Source organism: Schistocerca nitens, chromosome 2 (genome assembly GCF_023898315.1).
Source record: "Schistocerca nitens isolate TAMUIC-IGC-003100 chromosome 2, iqSchNite1.1, whole genome shotgun sequence".
Lineage (NCBI taxonomy): Eukaryota > Metazoa > Arthropoda > Insecta > Orthoptera > Acrididae > Schistocerca > Schistocerca nitens.
In genome coordinates this window covers 330,238,147-330,262,129 of record NC_064615.1, presented here as the reverse complement: position 1 = coordinate 330,262,129, position 23,983 = coordinate 330,238,147, and the positions used below count along the sequence as shown (strand labels likewise).

The following is a 23,983-nucleotide window of genomic DNA, read 5'->3' as shown; positions in this document are numbered from 1 at the left end:
TGTCACCTTATAACAAGAAATTAACTGATGTGTCTTTCCTTTTTAGAAATAAAAACAGGCAGTATTATGCACAGATCATTTTGGATTCCAGCCACCAGCAATCGCAACTTCTCTCCTTCCTTGTTTGTGTCAGTTCTAACTCCCACAGTAGCCGACACAACAGTATGACCTTCTCTTTTGATGACGCAACGTCAGGAAAAAAGAAAAACATCTGGACAACTGTAGGACACAGACCCAGAGAGGAATGACAGCAAGCATAGCACACCGCCTGGCAAAAAGAATGAAGCTTCTTGAAGGGCAGTCGGAAACGAAACTTCACAGGTTGAGGAGGTATGTGACGTTATTTTCTACTTATTACAAAATCGAGTCAAATCTACGAAGAACTTGGCAGTATGATCCCATTTCTCAGTATGACATTGCACTTCCTTTGGCCTTGATGCAAGCACTCACTCAGTTGGGAAGTGTGGTGTATCACAAAGCCATTGGATCCACTCCTGAAGCAAACTGGCCCACAGCTGCCTCAACTAGTCCCTGAGATCCTGGCCACAGCCACTGGAACAGTTTGTGCCATACTTGTTCTATTGGAGAGAGATCTGGGGATCTTGCTGATCCTGGGAGCACCTCAACATCTCATATCTGTAACTGTCGATTCGCACTCTTTTATACGTACATGTTTGTTGTCTTGGCGCGGTTTTTATATATTGGGAAATACCATTTTGACTATGTGGATAATTTGAAAATGGGTACCAACCCAAAACTACTCATCAAGTAATTAAAAGTAAAACGTGCAACTTTGGCTGTTTTTCCGTTGTATCACGCAAGCAGTTCGTGGAGATAAGTGCCATATGTACAGGAGCAATGTCCTGTTGAAAAATTTCGCCACGATACTGTTGCATGAGAGATAACACATGAGGCTGCAGGATATTCGTGATGTACCACGGGTGCTGTCAAAGTACCCTTAATCAGTACCAACCGTCATATGAAGGCACACCCAATGGCTCTCCAGACCATGCTGTTTGCAGTAGCACCGTTGTCTCCCTCCAAAACGCAGCAAAAATGCGACTTCTCCCCATATCGCTACCATACTCCCCAATGGTGGTAAACGATGGTAGTGCAGAAACACGATTCATTGCTCTACGCAATCTAACGCTGTTCATCAGCAGTCCATACTTCCTGGTCATGGCATTATTCCAAACGCAGCCATTTGTGTTTGCTGTTAACGACAGTCTAATTACTGCAGGGAGTCCATTTGTTGTTCTCGGCTGGCAGGGGCAGCTGCCAAGGTTACGATGTGTTTGGTGTACAGTGCGGCAATCGTCTTGTAGGGTGGTCACGTGTGGTCGAGCAGAACCTCGACGACGAGTGTGCCTGCCCTCAAATTCCCATGCCATCCAACATCAGACCACTGCTACATCCAAACACCCAACAAATTTGGATGTTGCACAATTCGACTAGGCATCTCAATGGAGCCCACAATAAGGCTCATATCAAACTCTGACAACTGCTGATAACGCTGTCTCATTGACATCTTCATTTCCTTCACAGTTGTTGCACCACGAATAAGTACAGGCGTGGATTTGGGGGAATTCTTGTCAATTTCGTACAGGTATTGGCTTCCAGCTATAGCTAGCACATCGGATCGCAGGTGCGGGCGATGTTGATATTTTGCAAACGATTCTACGAGGCAGGTTTACGACATCGCTTGCAGGGTAGAAGGCATGGCCCTGCGGTCACATGATGTGAAATGAACAGGGCAGTGCATGGTACAGACATGCTGTGAAGAACCTATCTGTTAAAGTTACAACAGTACCTGCTGACATCTACATCTACATCTACATTTATACTCCGCAAGCCACCCAACGGTGTGTGGCGGAGGGCACTTTACGTGCCACTGTCATTACCTCCCTTTTCTGTTCCAGTCGCGTATGGTTCGCGGGGAAGAACGACTGTCTGAAAGCCTCCGTGCGCGCTCGAATCTCTCTAATTTTATATTCGTGATCTCCTCGGGAGGTATAAGTAGGGGGAAGCAATATATTCGATACCTCATTCAGAAACGCACCCTCTCGAAACCTGGACAGCAAGCTACACCGCGATGCAGAGCGCCTCTCTTGCAGAGTCTGCCACTTGAGTTTGCTAAACATCTCCGTAACGCTATCACGGTTACCAAATAACCCTGTGACGAAACGCGCCGCTCTTCTTTGGATCTTCTCTATCTCCTCCGTCAACCTGATCTGGTACGGATCCCACACTGATGAGCAATACTCAAGTATAGGTCGAACGAGTGTTTTGTAAGCCACCTCCTATGTTAATGGACTACATTTTCTAAGGACTCTCCCAATGAATCTCAACCTGGTACCCGCCTTACCAACCATTAATTTTATATGATCATTCCACTTCAAATCGTTCCGCACGCATACTCCCAGATATTTTACGGAAGTAACTGCTACGAGTGTTTGTTCCGCTATCATATAATCATACGATAAAGGATCCTTCTTTCTATGTATTCGCAATACATTACATTTGTCTATGTTAAGGGTCAGTTGCCACTCCCTGCACCAAGTGCCTATCCGCTGCAGATCTTCCTGCATTTCGCTACAATTTTCTAATGCTGCAACTTCTCTGTATACTACAGCATCATCCGCGAAAAGTCGCATGGAACTTCCGACACTATCTACTAGGTCATTTATATATATTGTGAAAAGCAATGGTCCCATAACACTCCCCTGTGGCACGCCAGAGGTTACCTTAACGTCTGTAGACGTCTCTCCACTGATAACAACATGCTGTGTTCTGTTTGCTAAAAACTCTTCAATCCAGCCACACAGCTGGTCTGATATTCCGTAGGCTCTTACTTTGTTTATCAGGCGACAGTGCGGAACTGTATCGAACGCCTTCCGGAAGTCAAGGAAAATAGCATCTACCTGGGAGCCTGTATCTAATATTTTCTAGGTCTCATGAACAAATAAAGCGAGTTGGGTCTCACACGATCGCTGTTTCTGGAATCCATGTTGATTCCTACATAGTAGATTCTGGGTTTCCAAAAACGACATGATACTCGAGCAAAAAACATGTTCTAAAATTCTACAACAGTTCGACGTCAGAGATATAGGTCAATAGTTCTGCGCATCTGCTCGACGACCCTTCTTGAAGACTGGGACTACCTGTGCTCTGTTCCAATCATTTGGAACCTTCCGTTCCTCTAGAGACTTGCGGTACACGGCTGTTAGAAGGGGGGCAAGTTCTTTCGCATACTCTGTGTAGAATCGAATTGGTATCCCGTCAGGTCCAGTGGACTTTCCTCTGTTGAGTGATTCCAGTTGCTTTTCTATTCCTTGGACACTTATTTCGATGTCAGTCATTTTTTCGATTGTGCGAGGATGTAGAGAAGGAACTGCAGTGCGGTCTTCCTCTGTGAAACAGCTTTGGAAAAAGGTGTTTAGTATTTCAGCTTTACGCGTGTCATCCTCTGTTTCAATGCCATCATCATCCCGGAGTGTCTGGATATGCTGTTTCGAGCCACTTACTGATTTAACGTAAGACCAGAACTTCCTAGGATTTTCTGTCAAGTCGGTACACAGAATTTTACTTTCGAATTCACTGAACGCTTCACGCATAGCCCTCCTTACGCTAACTTTGACATCGTTTAGCTTCTGTTTGTCTGAGAGGTTTTGGCTGCGTTTAAACTTGGAGTGAAGATCTCTTTACTTTCGCAGTATTTTCCTAACTTTGTTGTTGAACCACGGTGGGTTTTTCCCGTCCCTCACAGTTTTACTCGGCACGTACCTGTCTAAAACGCATTTTACGATTGCCTTAAACTTTTTCCATAAACACTCAACATTGTCAGTGTCGGAACAGAAATTTTCGTTTTGATCTGTTAGGTAGTCTGAAATCTGCCTTCTATTACTCATGCTAAAGAGATAAACCTTCCTCCCTTTTTTTTATATTCCTATTAACTTCCATATTCAGGAATGCTGCAACGGCCTTATGATCACTGATTCCCTGTTCTGCACTTACAGAGTCGAAAAGTTCGGGTCTGTTTGTTATCAGTAGGTCCAAGATGTTATCTCCACGTGTCGGTTCTCTGTTTAATTGCTCGGGGTAATTTTCGGATAGTGCACTCAGTATAATGTCACTAGATGCTCCGTCCCTTCCATCCGTCCTAAACATCTGAGTGAGTAGGGGCCGAAGCGAGCTGAGGAATTAATGACGTTGGAATTATTAAAGGGCACTCCACTTGTTCCCTCCAGAGGAACTTCGTCAGAGGCTTAGGGATAAGGCGTGTAAATAAGTGAGCCCGGAGGCAGCCATGTCTCCATTTTGGCCACGCCTAGAACTAGAGAGAATGACGATTATGTAAGTTACAGGCCAAGCACGACGACATTTTGGTGATGGATATCACCAGCCAACCGGTCCACTGAAGCTACCTCCAACCTCCACTGCACGGACGCTTCATTGCTGTGGCGGAGCGCGTCGTACCTTCGAGCTGCACCGGCACGAGGAGCGAGAGGGCTGCTGGCCTCCGCTCTCTGGGTGACATCGTCCGGTGGACTGCAAGCTGCCATCCGCAGGGGTGGGGCTGTGGCGTGAACTCGCGGCCTCTCGGGTGCAGAGCTGTCTGCGGACACTGACCGAGCTGCTCTGCTAATGCTCACCAGAAAGACAGCGATCAGTTGCTTCCCTCTCGCGCTCTACATGGGGTCCACGAGTCTGCTTGAGGGAGCAGTCAGCTGTGTTCCGGGCCACTTAAGCCGTGGCGAGAGCAGGAACGCTACATCCGCAAGGCTGGGCAACCAGATGCTGTCGCTGCAGATTCTGGCATATGCGTTGGCGCTGGCCCACGTACATTGCGTAGCGCCATCGCCGAGTTCAACGCAAGCCGGCTTCCTTCGATGCAATAAAGTCGTTACACTCTTGCCTGTGTTTCTCTGCAGGCTTCAGCGTGAGTCATCCCTCTCTCCCAAACTATACCTCTCGAACGTTCTGACTTATTTCAACCCCTGAGCTCGGGGGGTTGTAACACAGTGGTCACTCAATATACGATGCTGGACATGGCCTTTATATACCGTACCAGGCCCGGTAACAACACTAAACAAGCTATTCTACCTCTCAATTGCAACTCTAATCATTTATTTATGGTCTCACCAAAGGTATGTACATATACAGAGTCACATTGACATCCGACCATGTGTTCTGGGTGCTTCACTTTTTTGGTCAGTCCATGTCTGACCAGGCAATATGTTTCCAGTCATCAACAGTCCAATGCTTGTCTTGACTGGCCTAGGAGAGGCGTAAAGCTTGGTGTCGTGCAGTCATCAAGGGTACACGAGCGGGCCTTCGGCTCCGAAACTCCATACCTATAATGTTTCTTCGGATGATTCGCACGCTGACACTTGCTGATGGCCCAGCACTGAAATCTGCAGCAATTTGCGGAAGGGTTTCACTTCTGTCAGGTTGAACGATTCTCTTCAGTCGTCGTTGGCCCCGTTCTTGCAGGATCTGTTTCCGACTGCAGCAATGTCGGAGATTTGAAGTTTTGCTGATTCCTTATATTCACAGAACACTCGTGAAATGGTCGTGCGGGAAAATGCCCAACTCATCGCTACGTCGGAGATACTGTGTGCCATCGCTCGTGCGCTGACTGTAACACCACGTTCAAACTCACTTACATCTTGATAACCTGCCAATGTAGCAGCAGTAACCGATCTAACAACTGCGACAGACACTTTTTGTCTTATATAGGCGCTGGCGACCGCAGTGCCGTATCTGCCCTTTAAATATCTCTGTATTTGAATACGCATGCCTTTACCAGTTTCTTTGGAGCTTCAGTGTACATGCACGACTCAGTAATAACAAAATAATGCAGGCTGCAAGCATACTTTGATTTAATTCTTCCCAGCTATCAATATGAACTTTTTGAGTCTCAATATTAGTCATTTCCATCATAGTATTCTGAATATTATCGCTCAAAAGGGCTTGAAAAGACGATTTTATATCAGTTACACTGGACCAAGTTCTGGAAAAAGTTATGAGTTCCGCATGCTACAGTATGTTTGTCTTTTGTCTGAGCCACCTGCACCGCTTGCACACTGTCACGTCAGGTATCAGTATCTGAACTGACTTATGATTCAGAAGCTGTCGTTACTGGTGTGATTTTCTTCTCGAGAAACATTTTCCTCACAGCCAGATGCATTTACTAATACTTCCAACTGCTCGTCAGAAGGAAATCGTTCTGTCATGGTAGCCGCACAGGAATTAGAAAGCTAGATACCTGAACTGCGTCCGCACCAAACAGTTGAAGAAACATCACTGGTAGCGATACTGCTTTGACAATGTGAACGTAATAACCGACCTACATTGTTGTGTAACGTCATACATTTCAACAATAAGCAAGCAAAGAGCAGCATTGTTACAAAAAAAACCATTATGCATATATCTCAGACACAGATATAAAATTTTATACGAATGTTTGTACATGCTGTGAAATTCTAAACAGACGTGTCATGTAAACGTAAGGGACACAAGTATAACAATTCAGGAGAAGAACGGATATTTCTATTTGATGCTCAAGCTATGTAGAATGTATAGGAAAACATAGCCATCAACTTTGGAGGGCTAAAGTTCACACATAAAAACGTTATGGAAGAACAAACTCCTTTCTAAGTCATAAGAACCCAAAGACAACAGCAGGGTTAAAAAATAGTGTGGTACGTGTTCTTTCGGATGTATCTGAAAGAACAGATACCACACATTCATGATTCTGCAGGTGTACACAGTATACACGTATCATCTATATATGATGAAAGGGAAATACCGACTCCGGCCGCACGAGGGCAATGAAGCAATTCAAAGGCCACTATCCGAAGTGGTTCATAGTACACTTCCGTAGCATACATACACCTTAATGGCACGTCACTGCAGGAATCATGTTAAGTAATATGAACGATGATAATGGTGGATTGCGGGGAGGGGGGGGGGGCGGGGGGACGGAGGGAGGGTGTACGCTACGGAATCAGTGGGAGACAAGTCGGATACATGTCCGACGTAACTGATACATGGAATCTAAACTGAAAAAATCTTTATTGACACCACTATTGAGCCGTAGTGGCTTTAATCTTGGCGGGCACGGAGTTCTGCTGGCACCACTGATTATTTGTGCTGCAGATATCGAACCTGATCATATGTCGGGAGCTAGGGTCTTTGGTCAAGGCGTGTGTTACGGGTTTTTGGCGGGCCCTGATACTGGCAGTTAGCTGGAGGGCGCGTGGCTGGCAAGTTGTTGGTTTGGGGACTCCGGCTGTCGAGTATGGATTCCCAGAGGCTGTGAGTGGTTAAATCGGTTGAAGGCCAGCCTTGCTGGCTGGATTAAGGATCGATAGCGGTGAGTTGCGGGAAGAGCAGTGGACGCCACGTGCAACCTGGTCGGCAAGTTCCCGGCCAATTCTCCAAGCTTAAATTTTACCGCACCTCGAAGACCGCCTGTACGGATTGGAGGCAATAACGACCCTGCTTGGAATCCTAAGGCCACGTCTGTGTTAATGTGGAACTTGACCTGTCTTATTAACGCGTCTCCGAGTGATTGTGCGCGTGGTCATCGGTCAGTGTAACTGATGACGGTTTGTTGCACCAGGCTATATTCCGTGCAAGTGTATGAGTGTTCTCTATTACAAATTGGGTTGATGGAATTGAAATTGTAACATAGTCTGTGTCGAAGGCAAGGCACCCTTTTATAGATGAGTATGCCCTGGTAACCAGACTTGCAGGCGCTGATATTTCAGTTAGTTAATTTTCAATTAATTTTAAGGATTGTTAACCTTGCAACTTGTATGTATAGTCGCTTTTGGAGGAAGTTAATATTACCTACATCCTAGACATTCTCGTCTGTAGCCTTATTTGGGAAGATTCCTGTTCCCTTCTGATGTATGTTGGCAGGGTAGGTTTAGCAGTGGACTAAGCGTTCCTGTTCACTGAGCCTGGAGCAGAGACGTGTTTTCTTTCTACTGCGGCGACACTTCCATCGCTGCACAACGTCCAGGTTGGCCCGCAATTTGACTTCTCTACCAGCTGCCTCGTGTTGGCTCAAGTTAAGTAAATTTGATCGTTTGATACGTGGCACAGGGAGTGTCGCCAGTTAATCCAGAACTCCTGATCTATTCAATATTGTGAATTCAGCAAGCACATAAGCTTTGAAGAGTGTCCTGCAAGCCCGAAATTCCTCAACACTATACCTACGTTTTATCTATTCGTTTAAACCTTCCAATATTGTTGCTAGTTCCGGAGCCTGTTAGGTTTTAAAGCCTTTTAGTTACGAGTATGAACTGTTGAGTTTTTCCCTTCTATCCACAGCCATTAGCTAACGCCATTCATTGTAAAATTTGCCTGCTTGTTGCCTGTCGGATGTGATAGCCGCCTGCTGTATTTGCCAGCTTTTCTTGTATTTTGGGGGAACTGTATATTTATTTAAGAGTAATTGTCAATTTTTCTGCTGGTGTGAACCAGCTGGGAGTCACATTTTAAATTGTATGCCTTCACAGCTTATCTTGTATTTTGGGATATGGTATATTTTATTGCTTAACGGATTTTATTAAGTGTTATAGATTGTTAAGGGCTTTCAAACAGCCACAATCAGTGGTGTGACTTGTCATCCTTTCCGTATTTTGGGTGGGCGTTGACTATTTGTTTAAGGTGTTATCCATGCACGGGAATTGTTAGAACATTTAGTGGCACTCATTTCTAATTAATTTTACTGGTAAAATTCAGTTTGTGGAATCCATTTGCAGCCACACCTAGTTGGTGTGACTTCTTACTTGTATTTGGGGAATGTATGTTCCTGTTTCCAAGCCTTGTTCTTACTGGTGTAAATTGTTACAGTTTCTTATTAATTAATTGATCCTGTTCTTGTGAGCACTGTTATTTTTTTGACAAGGTTTTTAATTTGTTATCATAATGATTGTTGTTAGGCAATAAAGTGTATTCCATGAAACAACAAATGACGAAATATGTGGGTCCACCTTCCATGTGTTTTTCCTTAAAATTATCCCAACTCTTGTTGTGAGGTATCAGCTACGCTAAATGCCCACAGCTCTGAGCCTTTAGCTAAATATTAACAACACCACAAAAAATGCTTCTTTAAGTGTCTTTCAAAATTAATCAATAAACATCATAGAAATTAAACATTTTTTCAGAAATTTACTGTAGCAAGCAGAACTATTCTTGAACACTGTAGTAAACAACGCAGTCTTTCAAAACGTCAATTATTGGAAAACAAATAATGAAATCCCTTGCTGGATGATATAATTGTTAGAACAAAAGGTAAAGTTCCGACAAGCCACTGTGAAGCACACTCGTCGTGAACGCTCTGTGCAGAGCATGAGTCATGAAAAAGTTTATGTTCCTTGTTACAATCACCGAATCGATGACAAAGTCCAGACGCACTGAGCCGGCAGAGTCCTGGTTGCGGAGCAGAGGAGGATAGCGGACTGAATGCGACAGTGACGGCGACTCTGGCGAAGTTCATCGGTTGCGCGCTGGTGATGTCACTCTTTCTGCTGCTCCTGCACGAGCTTAGACGAACGGCTCTGAGCACTATGGGACTTAACATCTGAGGTCATCAGTCCCCTAGAACTTAGAACTACTTAAGCCTAACTAAGCTAAGGACATCACACACATCTGCCCGAGGCAGGATTCGAACCTGTGACCGTAGCAGTCGCACGGTTCCGGACTGAAGCGCCTAGAACCGCTCGGCCACCACGGCCGGCGGCACGAGCTTAAATCCTCGATATGTGGAGTACTACATGTTTCCGACTGCCTGCTTGGCTAGGTCGCGGGGGACTGATGACCTCAGATGTGGTCCCGTAGTTCTCAGAGCCATTTGGACCATTTGAACTTACTAGGTCGCGGAAGCAGAACATACTCCCGATCGGCGCACGCCGATGCTCTAGCTGTGCACAACGATTGCCATTTTGGCGTGGCCACTGGCGGCGCCCTCTGATGGTTTGCTTGCTGACCTCTTGGCCCTGCCGCGTTTCGAGAGTATCCGCGGGCGTTTGAAATATGCGGCCGGCAGACATTTGGCCCCCGGCGCTTCACGACAGGCGCCTCACAGCTTTGGGAATATGAGTTTGATGGAAAATAAGCTTGGATAGCCAAACGGTAAAGGCGAGCACCTGCGTAAAGTGGGAAATCCGAGGTCGATCCCCAGTCCAGAACAAATTTTCATTTGTCACCATCGAATTATTTCAGTGCTGTCATGTGGCTGACGTTATTTCTCTTTCATCAAAATAGTCCCTTCCGTCTTTGTGTTCATAAGTTTCAGTTCTTCAGGTGCTGATTTAGTTGCGTAACACTATTTGGTACAACGCGATATTCTTAAATACCTATTACGCAGGTACTACTGAGATATTACAGATAGCGAGGGTGAGTGAGAGGGCGTCGTGGGCGTGCGCTACTCACAGGCTGAAGTCGGCGGCCGGGCAGTTCCAGGGCCTCCAGCGGAACAGCTGCTGGCAGTGTGAGAGCGCGAGCCGCGCCCCCAGAGACACGCTCTCCGCCAGCTGCAGGCTCAGCGGCGGCCGCTCCTGCACACACACAAACACACGCACTGCTGTAAAGGCGTCTCGCCTGCAGCACAACAGCGTGCTCACACCCGTACGCACTGTGACTGCAGAAGGCCGAGACAGTGAGAAGGTGGTTTGATAAATCCCGTAAAAAAGCAAGAAAAACTGTTTTGATTCAAATGTATAATGCTCTTCGAGCTCCAGGGGCTCATATTCAGGTGCTTTGACGCTCTACATCAACTTTTCATTTCGTTTAATGCTGGGCCGTGCAAAATCACATTGTTATATCACAAAATGCCACATCATGAAACATAAGTTTATAAAACTGTGATAAATCGAAAAGTAGCTTACTGTTTCCAGTACTGGGTGTGTGGTTCTGGAGCATGTTTATGTACAAATACACAGTTTATGCTAAAATGCACATTTTCAGGAACATTTTGACACAACAAATTTTCGAACACAATTCGAAACATGTCAAAGAATTTGGACCCTAAAGATGCCAAGATGCCCTGAAGATGCATACGAGACGTCGTATCACCGAAATGAAATTACGGGTGACCTAACTGCCGTGTTGTCAAATTGAAAGATATTTTGATTTTCAATCATACAACGTAAAAGTGATGGGCTATCGCCCAATCACGTTTTAGCGAAGACCATTTGTTGGCCTTGCTTGAGTTCAGCTATTGTTTTCTTAATCAGTTCAGTTCTCTCTTGCTGTTCAATTTAATATAAGTTCTACCGTTCATTGTGGCCGAGCGGTTCTAGGCGCTTCAGTCCAGAACCGCTCGACCGCTACGGTCACAGGTTCGAATCTGCCTCGGGCATGGATGTGTGTGATGTCCTTAGGTTACTTAGTTTTAAGTAGTTTCTAAGTCTAGGGGACTGATGACCTCAGATGTTAAGTCCCTTAGCGCTCAGAGCCATTTGAACCATTTTTGAATTTGATACCGTTTATTTTTTTGTGCTCTTTCCGATTGTGATAGTTTCCAACTTTGGATAACTTTCTGCCAAGAAGAAGAGAAAAACTGACTTTGATTCGTCCGCTAGCGTTATGGTAAATTAAAAATATGTACGTTCTACTATAACAGCCTAATTAACTATCTGTTGTTGTTGTTGTTGTGGTCTTCAGTCCAGAGACTGGTTTGATTCAGCTCTCCATGCTACCCTATCCTGCGCAAGCTTCTTCATCTCAAAGTACCTACTGCAATATACGTCCTTCTGAATCTGCTTAGTGTATTCATCTCTTGGTCTCCCTCTACGATTTTTACCCTTCACCCTGCCCTCCAATACTAATAATTGGTGATCCCTTGATGCCTCAGAACATGTCCTACCAACCTATCCCTTCTTCTAGTCAAGTTGTGCCACAAATTCCTCTTCTCCCCAATTCCGTTCAGTACCTTCTCGTTAGTTACGTGAGTCGTTATTTGGGGTTGCAATATTTTAGTATTTACCAAGGCTGCGAAGCGGTAAATATCATAATTACAAATAAGATTAAACTAAAATCAGGGCATAGAAATCCGCTGGGATTTGTCTCTGTAGCTCAAAAATCGCGTTAATGAACAAAAACATCGCCCAAACTGCGACGGTTCCATTAAAAAAAAAATTGCTCGATATCCTATCCTTAGTAGCCCAAATGACAAAATATTGTCCAATCTGGTCACCCGGTCGGTACTCAGTTATGAAATAATGGTGGAGAAGAGATTGTGGGTAATGGAAGGGGTCTGTGATGGAAGCACATTCTATAGTTCGTGTCTAAAAGTTTTTTTTTCGGCTGGCTCCCTGAATTCGTCCGAGCCAACTGCGCTCTGCGTCCCTCTCTCCCACTTTCGTCCAATATCTATTTACGCTCTTGTAATACTATAATAACTGAAGCCAAAATAATACACAATTAAAGGAAAGACATGAAATGTCAGAAATCAATCTTCTGTTGTAATGCATTTTTTGTTGCTTTAAAACAACTTACAACAACCAGGTTTTCCGAATTGGCTGGCTCTGAGCACTATGGGACTTAACATCTTTGGTCATCACTCCCCTAGAACTTAGAACTACTTAAACCTAACTAACCTAAGGACATCACATACATCCATGCCCGAGGCAGGTTGGTTCAAATGGCTCTGAGCACTATGGGACTTAACATCTATGGTCATCAGTCTCCTAGAACTAGAACTACTTAAACCTAACTAACCTAAGGACATCACACAACACCCAATCATCACGAGGCAGAGAAAATCCCTGACCCCGCCGGGAATCGAACCCGGGAACCCGGGCGCGGGAAGCGAGAACGCTACCGCACGACCACGAGCTGCTGCCCGAGGCAGGATTCGAACTTGCGACCGTAGCGGTCACGCGGTTCCAGACTGAAGCGCCTAGAACCGCACGGCCACAACGGCTTCCCGAATTCTCCATCGACTTCGGGTAGCTCTGCATGTAGAGCCGCTGAACTGGTAGTCCCTGGATTCGGGAGGCGAGGTAGTTTTAATCCATTCGCTTGCAATCTTGAAAATGGTTTCCTGTGGCTACCTACTTTCAATCAGGCAAATGCTGTGGCTGGCCCCCTACTATACCCAACAGCCCATTCCTCCTGAATACCTTCTTTTCCTGACAGATTCCAATCCCTTAAAGACGCAGCCCCTCTGCTTAAATGAAAAGAGCTGCATCAAAGACGAGACGAACATCTCTCTGGAGACTACAGGCACTAAACGCCATTTGGTAAATTATTAACAACCCAAATTCTCCTCATTTAAGCACATGCATTTGGCATGTGAAGACATTCTTTAATACTGAAAACGCCGGCCGCGGTGGTCTAGCGGTTCTAGGCGCTCAATCCGGAGCCGCGTGACTGCTACGGTCGCAGGTTCGAATCCTGCCTCGGGCATGGATGTGTGTGATGTCCTTAGGTTAGTTAGGTTTAAGTAGTTCTAAGTTCTAGGGGACTTATGACCTCAGCAGTTGAGTCCCATAGTGCTCAGAGCCATTTGAACCAATACTGAAAACGATCTTTCTTACAATGCAAGAAGTGACAGATGCATACTTAAAAGAGGAAATTTGGGAAAGTGTAGTGTTTAACAATTCCACATGCTTTGAATTTTAACCAGCAAAAATTGTTCTAGCTTTTCTGTTGAAAAGAGATCTATTATTCCCAAAGCTCTTTCAGTAATAATCATGGCGTCCCAAAAAATTAGCGCTCGTCCACTCCCGATCACTTCCTCGGCTCAAAATCGGACTGAAAGAAGAAGTGTGTAAAATTACCTTAGAGGGTGAAGGGAGACTGGAGCGTGACTACTTCATAGCGGTTTGCCAAAATACAGCACTCCTAAGTAAAGACATTATATCTCCGATTGGTGAAAACTTCGAGTTCATTGTCGAATAAAATGGTTTATCGTTCTTTGTGGAAATGTTCAGAATAAATGATAAACATCGCGTTTGCCTTGAATAAATGGCAGCTCACGAATGGCAGCACAACAGGTCGATTCACCAGACTGACGTTAAAATTTGTAGTCAGGGTGTCTGGGATAACCACCCCAGACCATAACTCCAGGGGTTGGTCCAGTGTGTCTAGCATGCTGACAGGTTCGTCGTAGGCCCTAAATTTGTCTCCTTCTAACCAACACACAGCCATCAATGGCACCGAGACTGAACCGGCTTTCATGAGAAAACACAACAGACCTCCATCGTGCCCTCAAGTGAAGCCTCGCCTGGCATCACTGAAGTTCCAAATGCCGGTGGTTTGGGGTCGCCGTAATGCACGCTGCAGGGCGTCTGGCTCGGAGCTGTCCTTGAAGTAACCGATTTGTAACAGTTCGTTGTGTCACTTTCGTCGTGTCACTGTGCTGGCAACTGCTACTCACAAGGGAACCTCCCCATCGCACCCCCCTCAGATTTAGTTATAAGTTGGCACAGTGGATAGGCCTTGAAAAACTGAACACAGATCAATCGACAGAACAGGAAGAAGTTGTGTGGAACTATGAAAAAAATATGCAAAATATACAAACTGAGTAGTCCATGCGCAAGATAGGTAACATCAAGGATGATGTGTGCACAGGAGCGCCGTAGTCCCGTGGTTAGAGTGAGCAGCTGCGGAACGAGGGGTCCTCGGTCCAAGTCTTCCCTTGAGTGAAAATTTTAATTTTTTTATAATCGCGAAATTATGATCTGTCCGTTCGTTCATTGACGTCTCTGTTCACTGTAATAAGTTTAGTGTCTGTTTTGCGACAGCACCGCAAAACCGTGCGATTAGTAGACGAAAGGACGTGCCTCTCCAATGGGAACCGAAAACATTTGATCGCAAGGTCATGGGTCAACCGATTCCTCCACAGGAAAACACGTCTGATATATTCTATACGACACTGGTGACGGCCTGTGCATCACATGACAGGAATATGTTGTCGACCCACCTAGCTTGCGCACTTGGCGAATGGGTAAAAAGATTCTTCTACCTTGCCCGATTTAGTTTTTCTTGTGTATGTGATAATCACTCCCAAAAAGTGATGGAAACATAAGAGTTTGTCAGATAATAATTGTCTGAAAATAAAAAATTAAACTTTTCTCTCGAGGGAAGATTTGAACCAAGGACCTCTCGCTCCGCAGCTGCTCACGCTAACCACGGGACCACGGCGCTCCTAAGCTCATACCGTCGTTGAAATTGCCTATCTTGCCTTGGACTACTCAGTATGCATATTTTGCTTATTTTTTTCATAGTTCCACACAACTTCTTCCTGTTTTCTCGATTGATCTGTGTTCAGTTTTTCAAGGCCTATCCACTGTGCCAACTTATAACCAAATCTGAGGGGGTTGCGATGGGGAGGTTCCCTTGTCAGATTGCTGCTGCAGATGCAGTGCGATGCGCCAGAGCCATAAGCCTATCAGGATGGTCTTCCCTCTCGGCAGTGCCACCGGCCCGTTCGAGCCCAGTCTTCTTGTGACCGTACATTCTCGTGACCACTGCTGCCAGCAATCATGTACAGTGGCTACATTCCTGCCAAGTGTCTCTTCAGCATCGCAGAAGGATCATACTACTTCTTACACGACCTCGTTTTAATTCAGTGAGGTGTTGATAATGGTGTCTTTGTCGTCTTAAAGGCGTTCTTGACTAAGTACAGCTCACCGCGTCCAATCTCAAAGGTAACTAACCCTCCCGACCGTTACAGCGAGTATTTACGGCAAACCTGATTTGAACCGTCATAGTGACAGGGCCAGTCGTATATGACTGACGTGAAATTTGAGTACATATCATCTTTAAGTTGTGGAAACACACCAACCAATTTTCGTTTATGCCGCACAAATCTTCTTCGTGTTGCGATTTTTTTCCGACAGTGTATCTCTTCTGACTGTGCAGCTAAACAACAGGACAATTGCAAAATATGTGAGGAGGTTGATTAGTTTGTTCCCAAGAAAAGCGATTACACAACGAACAAAAGTAGATAAACCTAATTGTTTGAGAAGCTCAGTAGTATGATTCCTCCTTTTCAAGTTTTCACTAATATAACAATTTGGAGCATTCTACCCTATTTACTGACTTCTGTTCATGTGCTACATCAATTGTTGGTACGACTATTTGCTTTACAGAACTGAGTATAGTCTATTTTCTCAAAATTTAGAGAGAATCCACTTTCAGAAGTCCACTTAACAACTAGTTCAAAAACATCATTAACGATCTCTTCTGTTGCTTTCTGTCTAATGGGATTTATTATAACACTAGCGTCGCCTGCAATAATTACCAATTCCGGTTTTTGAATGTGAAGTGGGAGGTCTTTCACGTATATAAAGAATAGGAGTGGACCCAAAATCGAAACCTTTGGGACCTCCTTAAGTGATTTCTCCTCAGCCAATAAAATTTTCTACCTTTCCAATATTGTTTGACTTATTCACCGCGATGCTTTGCATTTTGTTTCATAGGTATGATTCAAACAAGCTGTGTCTAAAGCCATCAATTTCATAAAACTTAGGTTTCCCAAGAGTATAATATGATCCACGCAATCTAAAGACTTCGGGAAAGGTCACAAGAAATACCAGCTGGCGATATTTTATTATTTAAGGCTAGAAATACTTGGTAAATGAATGTATGAGTAGCACTCTCAGTCAAGCAACACTTTGTAAGTAGGCTGTTTAGGTTTTTTTATTAGTAACGCCACCTCTGTATGAAAATCACTGGCTGTGCTGTGTGCAGTCTGTGGCTGCTTTGCATTGTTGTAATACTCGCCATTGTAGTGTTAGGCAGCTGGTTGTGAACAGCGCGTAGCGTTGGGCAGTTGGAGGTGAGCCGCCAGCAGTGGTGGATGTGGGGAGAGAGATGGCGGAGTTTTGAAATTTGTCATGAACTGCTTTATATATGATGATATCAAGGTAAATACATTGTTTGTTCTCTATTAATATCTTTCATTTGCTAACTATCCCTATCAGTAGTTAGTGCCTTCCATAGTTTGAATCTTTTATTTAGCTGGCAGTAGTGGCGCTCGCTGTATTGCAGTAGCTTGAGCAGCGAAGATTTTTGTGAGGTAAGTGATTTGTGAAAGGTATAGTTTAATGTTAGTCAGGGCCATTCTTTTGTAGGGAATTTTGAAAGTCAGATTGCGTTGCGCTAAAAATACTGTGTGTCAGTTTAAGCACAGTCGTGTATAATTCTTCAAAGGGGACGTTTCATATGTCGACACTTAGCCGAGGATACCTCACTGGAATCTTCTGATTTTTTCTTGTAGTTTGTGTAATTAGTGTAGCTTTTGTTCATTGCTAGCGCGTAATTGTAGAGAATTTCCTTTGTAGTTGCAGTCTTTCATTGTTGTACAGTAAAACAGTTGTGGCATGCATGTAGATTTGTAGCAAGTATTTCGCAGCTGCGCTTGCAATTAACTAAATATTATTTTCAGTGCTATGTTAATGTGTTCCCCTATTTTTGCTCTTCAAATTGTGTTTTTCTGTGTTGTCGTGTGAAATATTGTGACAATAATGGCGTGTGAAAAACGTAACACTAGGCTCCAAAGTAAATTGAGAAATGACAGCGAAAACGAAAGCAGTGTGTTAGCGCCACCGAGTAATGAATTAACTGATGTTCAAAGTAATAATTTGGTAATTGTGCATAGGGAAATGGAGCGGGCAGCAAACAATGGCGTGGACAGTGAAACAATTAGTGTAGAGGGAAGCATTATCGATCGATCGGTCGGCAACAGCTCGCCTCAGGAATCGGGAATGACAGGACACAATTTTGCAAATACTGTAGATTCAGGTTTTGGGTCCTCACCGTTTTCTCAAATGAGTCAAGACACATTTTCTGCTTGTCAAAATGTGAATGTTGCCGGTGCAAATGCACTGCCGAAAAGTGTAGAGGAACAGATTCCAGACACTAACACATTATTATTGCAATTAATGCAGCAAATGAAACAAAATCAGAGTCAAACACAGCAACAGTTAGACGCAATGGGACAAAATCTTCGAAAATTAGACACAATGGAACAAAATCAGAGACAAACACAGCAAAAGCTTGAAAAATTAGACACAATGGAACAACACCAGAGACAAACACAGCAACAGTTAGACGCAATGGAACAAAAGCTTCAAAAGTTAGTGGAAAATAAGCTTGAACAAACACGTGAAGATTTAACTACCGAGTTACATAACATTGAATCGAAATGTCAAAAAGTCTGTAATGATGTAAAAACACAAATTTGTGAGCATTTTCAACCTATTTTTTCGCGGCATGAAAATGCATTACAGAATCACGAAGCAGCCATAAAAGAACTGCAAATTATTGTTCATGAAAATCATGAGACCTTGCAAGCAAAAATTGACTCAGTTGCATCTACCAATTCGGTTATGCAACTTGCAAAAACCCAGGAAAACTTAAAGGACACAGTAGAAAGACACATGGAGGAAATTAGTACATTATCAGAGAAAGTAGTTGAACTTTCGGATCAGCTAAATAATTTATCTACGAAGGTAAATGATAATCTGAATGACACAAAACCGGTAGTCTTTAATGACACAGAAGAGAGCGAACAAATTAGGAAACTGAAACAAAATCTGAATCAAATTAATACGCAACACCAAGTAGAAATCCGGGAAGTACAAGATCAGCTGACACAGGTAATACAAGAATTACGTATTTCAGAGGACACTCACGCTCCAATACAGGAAGAGGGACTTAGAAATATGGAACAACCACAAAATAATAACACAGCGCATTTCGGAAATTATGAAAGAAATTGGCAAGGCACACCGAATTTTGAGATGGAATCACAGAAACAACGTAACAATGACCGATATGCGACTCGTCGACACGAGGATTTTGACTATAAGCTGTTCATTACTACACGTAAATTCAAAACATTTAAGAATTCTGGCAATGACATTCATCCACAAGCATGGCTCCATCAATTCTCTCATTGTTTTCCTCCCAACTGGTCGTTAGAGCACAGATTAGAATTTATGTGTGGCTACTTAGAGAATGAACCAGCTGTAAGAATGCGATCGGTCATTCATGATTGTCACAGTGAAGGAGATTTTTATCATGCCTTCCTCTCAGCATATTGGTCTCAAGCCACACAAGACCGAGTAAAACATAGCATCATAATGATGAAACGTTTCGAACAATCTGAATTTTCCAGTATTATGAAATATTTTGAAGACATGTTGCGTAAGAATCAGTATCTTTCAGACCCATACAGCCCCTCAGAACTCATCCGAATTTGCTTAATCAAATTACCTGAACATTTACGGCATATTATTTTAGCAGGACGTTGCAAAGACGACATTGAAGCTTTTCAGGGACTGTTACAAGAACTGGAAATTGACACTGACAATCGCGGAACGCAGGAGCACAACAATTACAGATCACATCCGTCGCAATTCCGCGATGAAAGAAATAATAACTGGACGCGACAAGGCTATTCTCACAACACAAATCGTGACCGAAACAGACACCACCCGTATAACAACCGTTGGCAGAGTAGTAATAATTACAGGGAAAGATCACCTCTCCGCGGTAATGACTATCACAGAGACAATCAGAGAAACAGACAATATGGGAACCAAAACAATTATTATTATCAAGGGAGACAGAATAACTTCAGACGCAACAGTTCAGAGCGCAGGTACGATTCAGGAAGAAATTCTCCACCACATGACCGACAAGAAAGAAACTATGTAAACTACCGACATGACGACAGACGATGTGATCGTAACGACAGACCTGAATTGCATCAGAACTGGCGGGATTTAAACAGGGCAGGGCCCTCTCGTCACGGTGAATTTGTAGAAGTTAGGTCTCCAAACCCCAATAACGACGCGCGCCAACAAAGAGACAGACAATGACTCGCACAGCAGGCAGCCGCGTGCGCCCGCTGGCTCCGAGAAAAATAATATAAGACGCTAGCCTTGAGAAAAATTTTAGCATTCTTTACCGATGTATACAACATGATAATTGCTTTGAAGTTGAAACTCTGTGCACTAGGAAGAGTAAAGGTTTACACCACATATCACATGTAAAACCGTTTATTGAAAAATAATCTGCTTTTTAACTTTGTCTTTGCCATAAAACTTTTCACTTCACATTTCTAGTATGCTTTGTCAGACTTAAGAAACTGTTAACATGCAACAATGTTTGAAGTTAAATATCCAGTCAAGAACCAACAGAACTTATTTCAACAAAAATTACGAATGCATTGTTATTGTGAATAGACGACACAGTGTTGTTGTATTTGTACATTCTTGCTTGTTAGTTGCACGATTACGTAACGACTATAGGGCTCACATACTTAGAACATTTACCAGTACTACTAATGAGATTTTAATTTTGGTTTACTTGAAAATACATTCGGGATTTAAAGTACTTTCTGTGAGATACCAGACGACACAGTGGTTAGTTTATGTGACAACTACACGGTTTTATCACGACGCTACTAATGAGTGACACTTTACAATGTTGCTTTTGCGGTGTATCTGTTTTATATCTGCACAGCTGTCTGAATTCTTATGGAAAGAAAAACATGTTTTAGTATTTAACTTTTGTGGTATAGCTACAATGAGACAGCCTTGTCCGTGGCACAACAATACGTCACAGCACAGTACTTTCTTCATCACAACAATAAACGTAATAACTAAGATATCTATACGCAAAGCATTTCACTTTTGTTTATCATGAGGTAAGTACATTGACTTCTGCAGAACTTTGCTTACAGAGAACGATAACTATGACAGTTCCACAGAGATTATCTTACAACATGACGCACAGTTTAGCGCTACAATACCCCATTGCTGTAATCTGTAACACCTGAAGGTATAATTACATTAATCCTCAGGGGGGTACACGCTTACTTTGTGTACCATGTGTTTGGCACGCACAAGGAGCCCTAGCTAATATGGTATTTGCTTATACAACTTTACACATCGGTACCATATTTCTCTAACACAGAATTACACAGCTATCAGATCATTTAACTGAGAGACAAACATTTTTTCTTACTACGTCAGTGACAGATGTTTACGCAATTACACAGTTGGATACCTTCACACTTATGAAATTGTATTTTGTCTGTACTTTGTAAACTGTTCATATTTTTTCGGAACCATTGTGATACTATGAGAGCTTTGAATGATGTATTTGGTATGAGATCATGATTTTTAAGGTACGTTTGAGGTAGATGACACTATTGAAATGAGCAGAGAATATTTTTTAGGGTTTTGAAATTATTCCAGGAAGCTACGACGATTTTGAGATTTGGCTGAGGTTTTATGATGTTATGATGACGATGTGTATTACGCTGTTGCGGTATGTTTATGATAAAGAAGCTGATGCTATATGAGGAATTTGATTATGCTATGTATCTTATGATGAAGTATTGAAGAAGCGTCGACGAATTTGTATATGTGTAATAAGGTAAGGAGTAATGAATAGTGATTTAGGGCCTCTGACTTGTGAAGAAGTATGTTGGAAACCAAGAATCGTACTTTAAGAGTTATGAAATTTGTGTAAATGCGTGACTGTATCACAATGCTGACGAATATTTTTTTTGGACACTTATATTTATAGGATTTTGTTTCTACAGATTGGTAACGCAAATTCTCAACCTGTGAATTTTTTTTTATATAAGACTGCCACTGTAACGGAAACTGCTGTCGTAAATATTTCCGTACGAAAGTTATGTGTCGCGGGCACCCACCTGGGCGACAGCGGCCCGAAAAAAAAAAAAAAAGCCATTAGCCTTCCAGTGGCACAGGTAGAAAAAAAAAGGGGAGGCCATTATCCTCGCTATTGACGTTCCTTTGTAGAAAGCATCGTAAATACGAGACGCTAATAATAACTTGGAAACATTCTTACATCTGCACACCTGATTAGGACAAGTGTCTATCTACGAGAATTGAGAGAAATGCCATATGGCTTGGTTTATGTATTTATTTACTCATTTTGTTTAATATCTAGTTTCTAGCTGCACTGCAGCACTGGTTAAAATAAAATTTTATAGATGTACTAATATAAATATTTTCTGTCTCCAGATCCAGTAAATAATTTTATGATCTATTCAAAAAAACGAAGGAGCATAAAAAGATATTTCCCTTCACAGGAATTGCATACGGAATTTTCTTTTCAACTACTGGGTAATTTTTTTTGGTAGAATAACTTCTTGTGGTGCACCACTTTAATTACTTAGACATTAAGATGTGATTATACATTTCCCTTATCTGCATTGTTGTCTTTACTGTAGTATTTTTCTGCTTGAGCGTTGTCATGTTTAGATATAATTTATTGCTTTTGCTTCTGCTGTTTGCCAGGCATAATGTTACTGAATTTGACTTTGTATTACGCTGTTAAGCCAGTTTTACTAATGATTTATTTTTATTGTTTGCTGCACATTGCCTTAGATTAGTTGTAATATTACAACTGCTTTGCTAATTTCTTAATGCTGCTTGCTTCGCAAATCTGCGTTTTTTTTATTGCTGTTTATATTAATTGTTTTATGTGATGCTGCATTGCCTCGTCCCTTGGTATATATATCTGAGCTCAGTAGATTTAAGTTAGCTTAAGAGGGGGTAGACTATATAAGAGAACAAGTTGTGATGAATTGGAAGAAATACATTGAAAATCTATAAGAAAATGGTTTGGCCAAAACAGTATTTTGAAAGACGATATGAACAAAAAAGTAGGTTTTAGGGACAAGAGGTTTAGGTAGGATTTTCTTGGAAATAAATGATGAAGTAAGATAATGGAAAATAAATAATGAGGTAAGAAATATGTGAACATATATATACAGAAAGCATGCTTGAATAGGATTTTTTTTGGTGGAAGCAAAGGTTGAAATAAGACGAAAGGTCTACAGAATGAAGTTTTGCGTTGGACTGCAGTACCAAATGATACACTGAAAACAAACCCTGTCCTTTCCTTTTGTGTTATCCCACTATGTGTTTGTGTACCCTTGTGTATTTGTTTTCTTCCTGTCTCTGTGTAGTTTCATAGAATTTTTTTCTTCTTCTAATACTAAGCTACATTCACTATGATGAGGAATGCTGTTATCCTCAAATATAATTGGCATTAATAATGTGTTATTTTCTTTGTAGAGATGTTAGACATTATTTATCTGTTCTGTTTTGTTGCTCATGTGTGAAGTTGATGTTTCGAGGGTTATTCTGATCTTTTATGTATGTGCTTATGTCATTATTTATGTAACACTGATGTATACATTTTTATTCTTTTGTAAAGCCTGTATTACTGCAAGTGTTATCTGTATTGTTATGTTCCTTAATGATGTATTTTATATCTTTGTAATTGTATTCTTATGTTATAAAATTGTAATTGACACCGGTTCGTCAAATTGGGTAACTTGTAAGTTACATTTCACTGCACACGTTTCTATTGGTCATAGTATATGGACAATATGTGAAAAGTAGGGACTGTTAGTGTTTGCACGTGTGTTAATAATTCAGCAAGGGACTGGTTAACAGCATTGCTGGTTCTCAGGACAATTCAAAAACTTTGTGAGTGCACAAGTGGTGGTTATGGACTTGCTACATTATCCGCAAGACTCTTCGATGGTGATTGTGCACCTGCACAGTCGCAGCAGATGGCTGCTGGCCATCTCTACAAGGACTACAGTGGGTCTGCATCTTTGATGACCCACCAGTACCTTTATCTCTACAAGGACTACAGTGGGTCTGCGTCTTTGCTAACTCACCAGGACCATTATTTCTACAAGGACTGCAGTGGGTCTGCACCTCTGGTGGCCCACCAATACCATAATCTCTACCAGGACTGCAGTGGGTCTGCTCTGTGATGACCTACCCACCAATACTCTTCAAAACTTCGACTGACTCCGCTGTGGGTTTGCTCTGTTGTGGCCCATTACCTGTCTGCATGTCGAGTCAGCACTGTCTTTCCGTTGGAAGGACAACACTACTTCTTCAAGACTGCATGGAAATCCACTACGTCTGTGTGCATTGTCTTTTAC

At 42.7% G+C, this 23,983-nt stretch overlaps 1 protein-coding gene across 1 annotated transcript in view; it reads right to left on the bottom strand.

Annotated features, from left to right (window-relative positions):
• LOC126235012 (protein Wnt-8b-like) overlaps positions 1–23,983 on the bottom strand; it is a 92,241-nt gene that overhangs the window by 49,798 nt on the left and 18,460 nt on the right. The window contains exon 2 of the mRNA XM_049943747.1: positions 10,450–10,617. Within this exon, the coding sequence (XP_049799704.1) occupies positions 10,450–10,617 (168 nt within the window). The remainder of the gene's footprint in view (positions 1–10,449; positions 10,618–23,983) is intronic.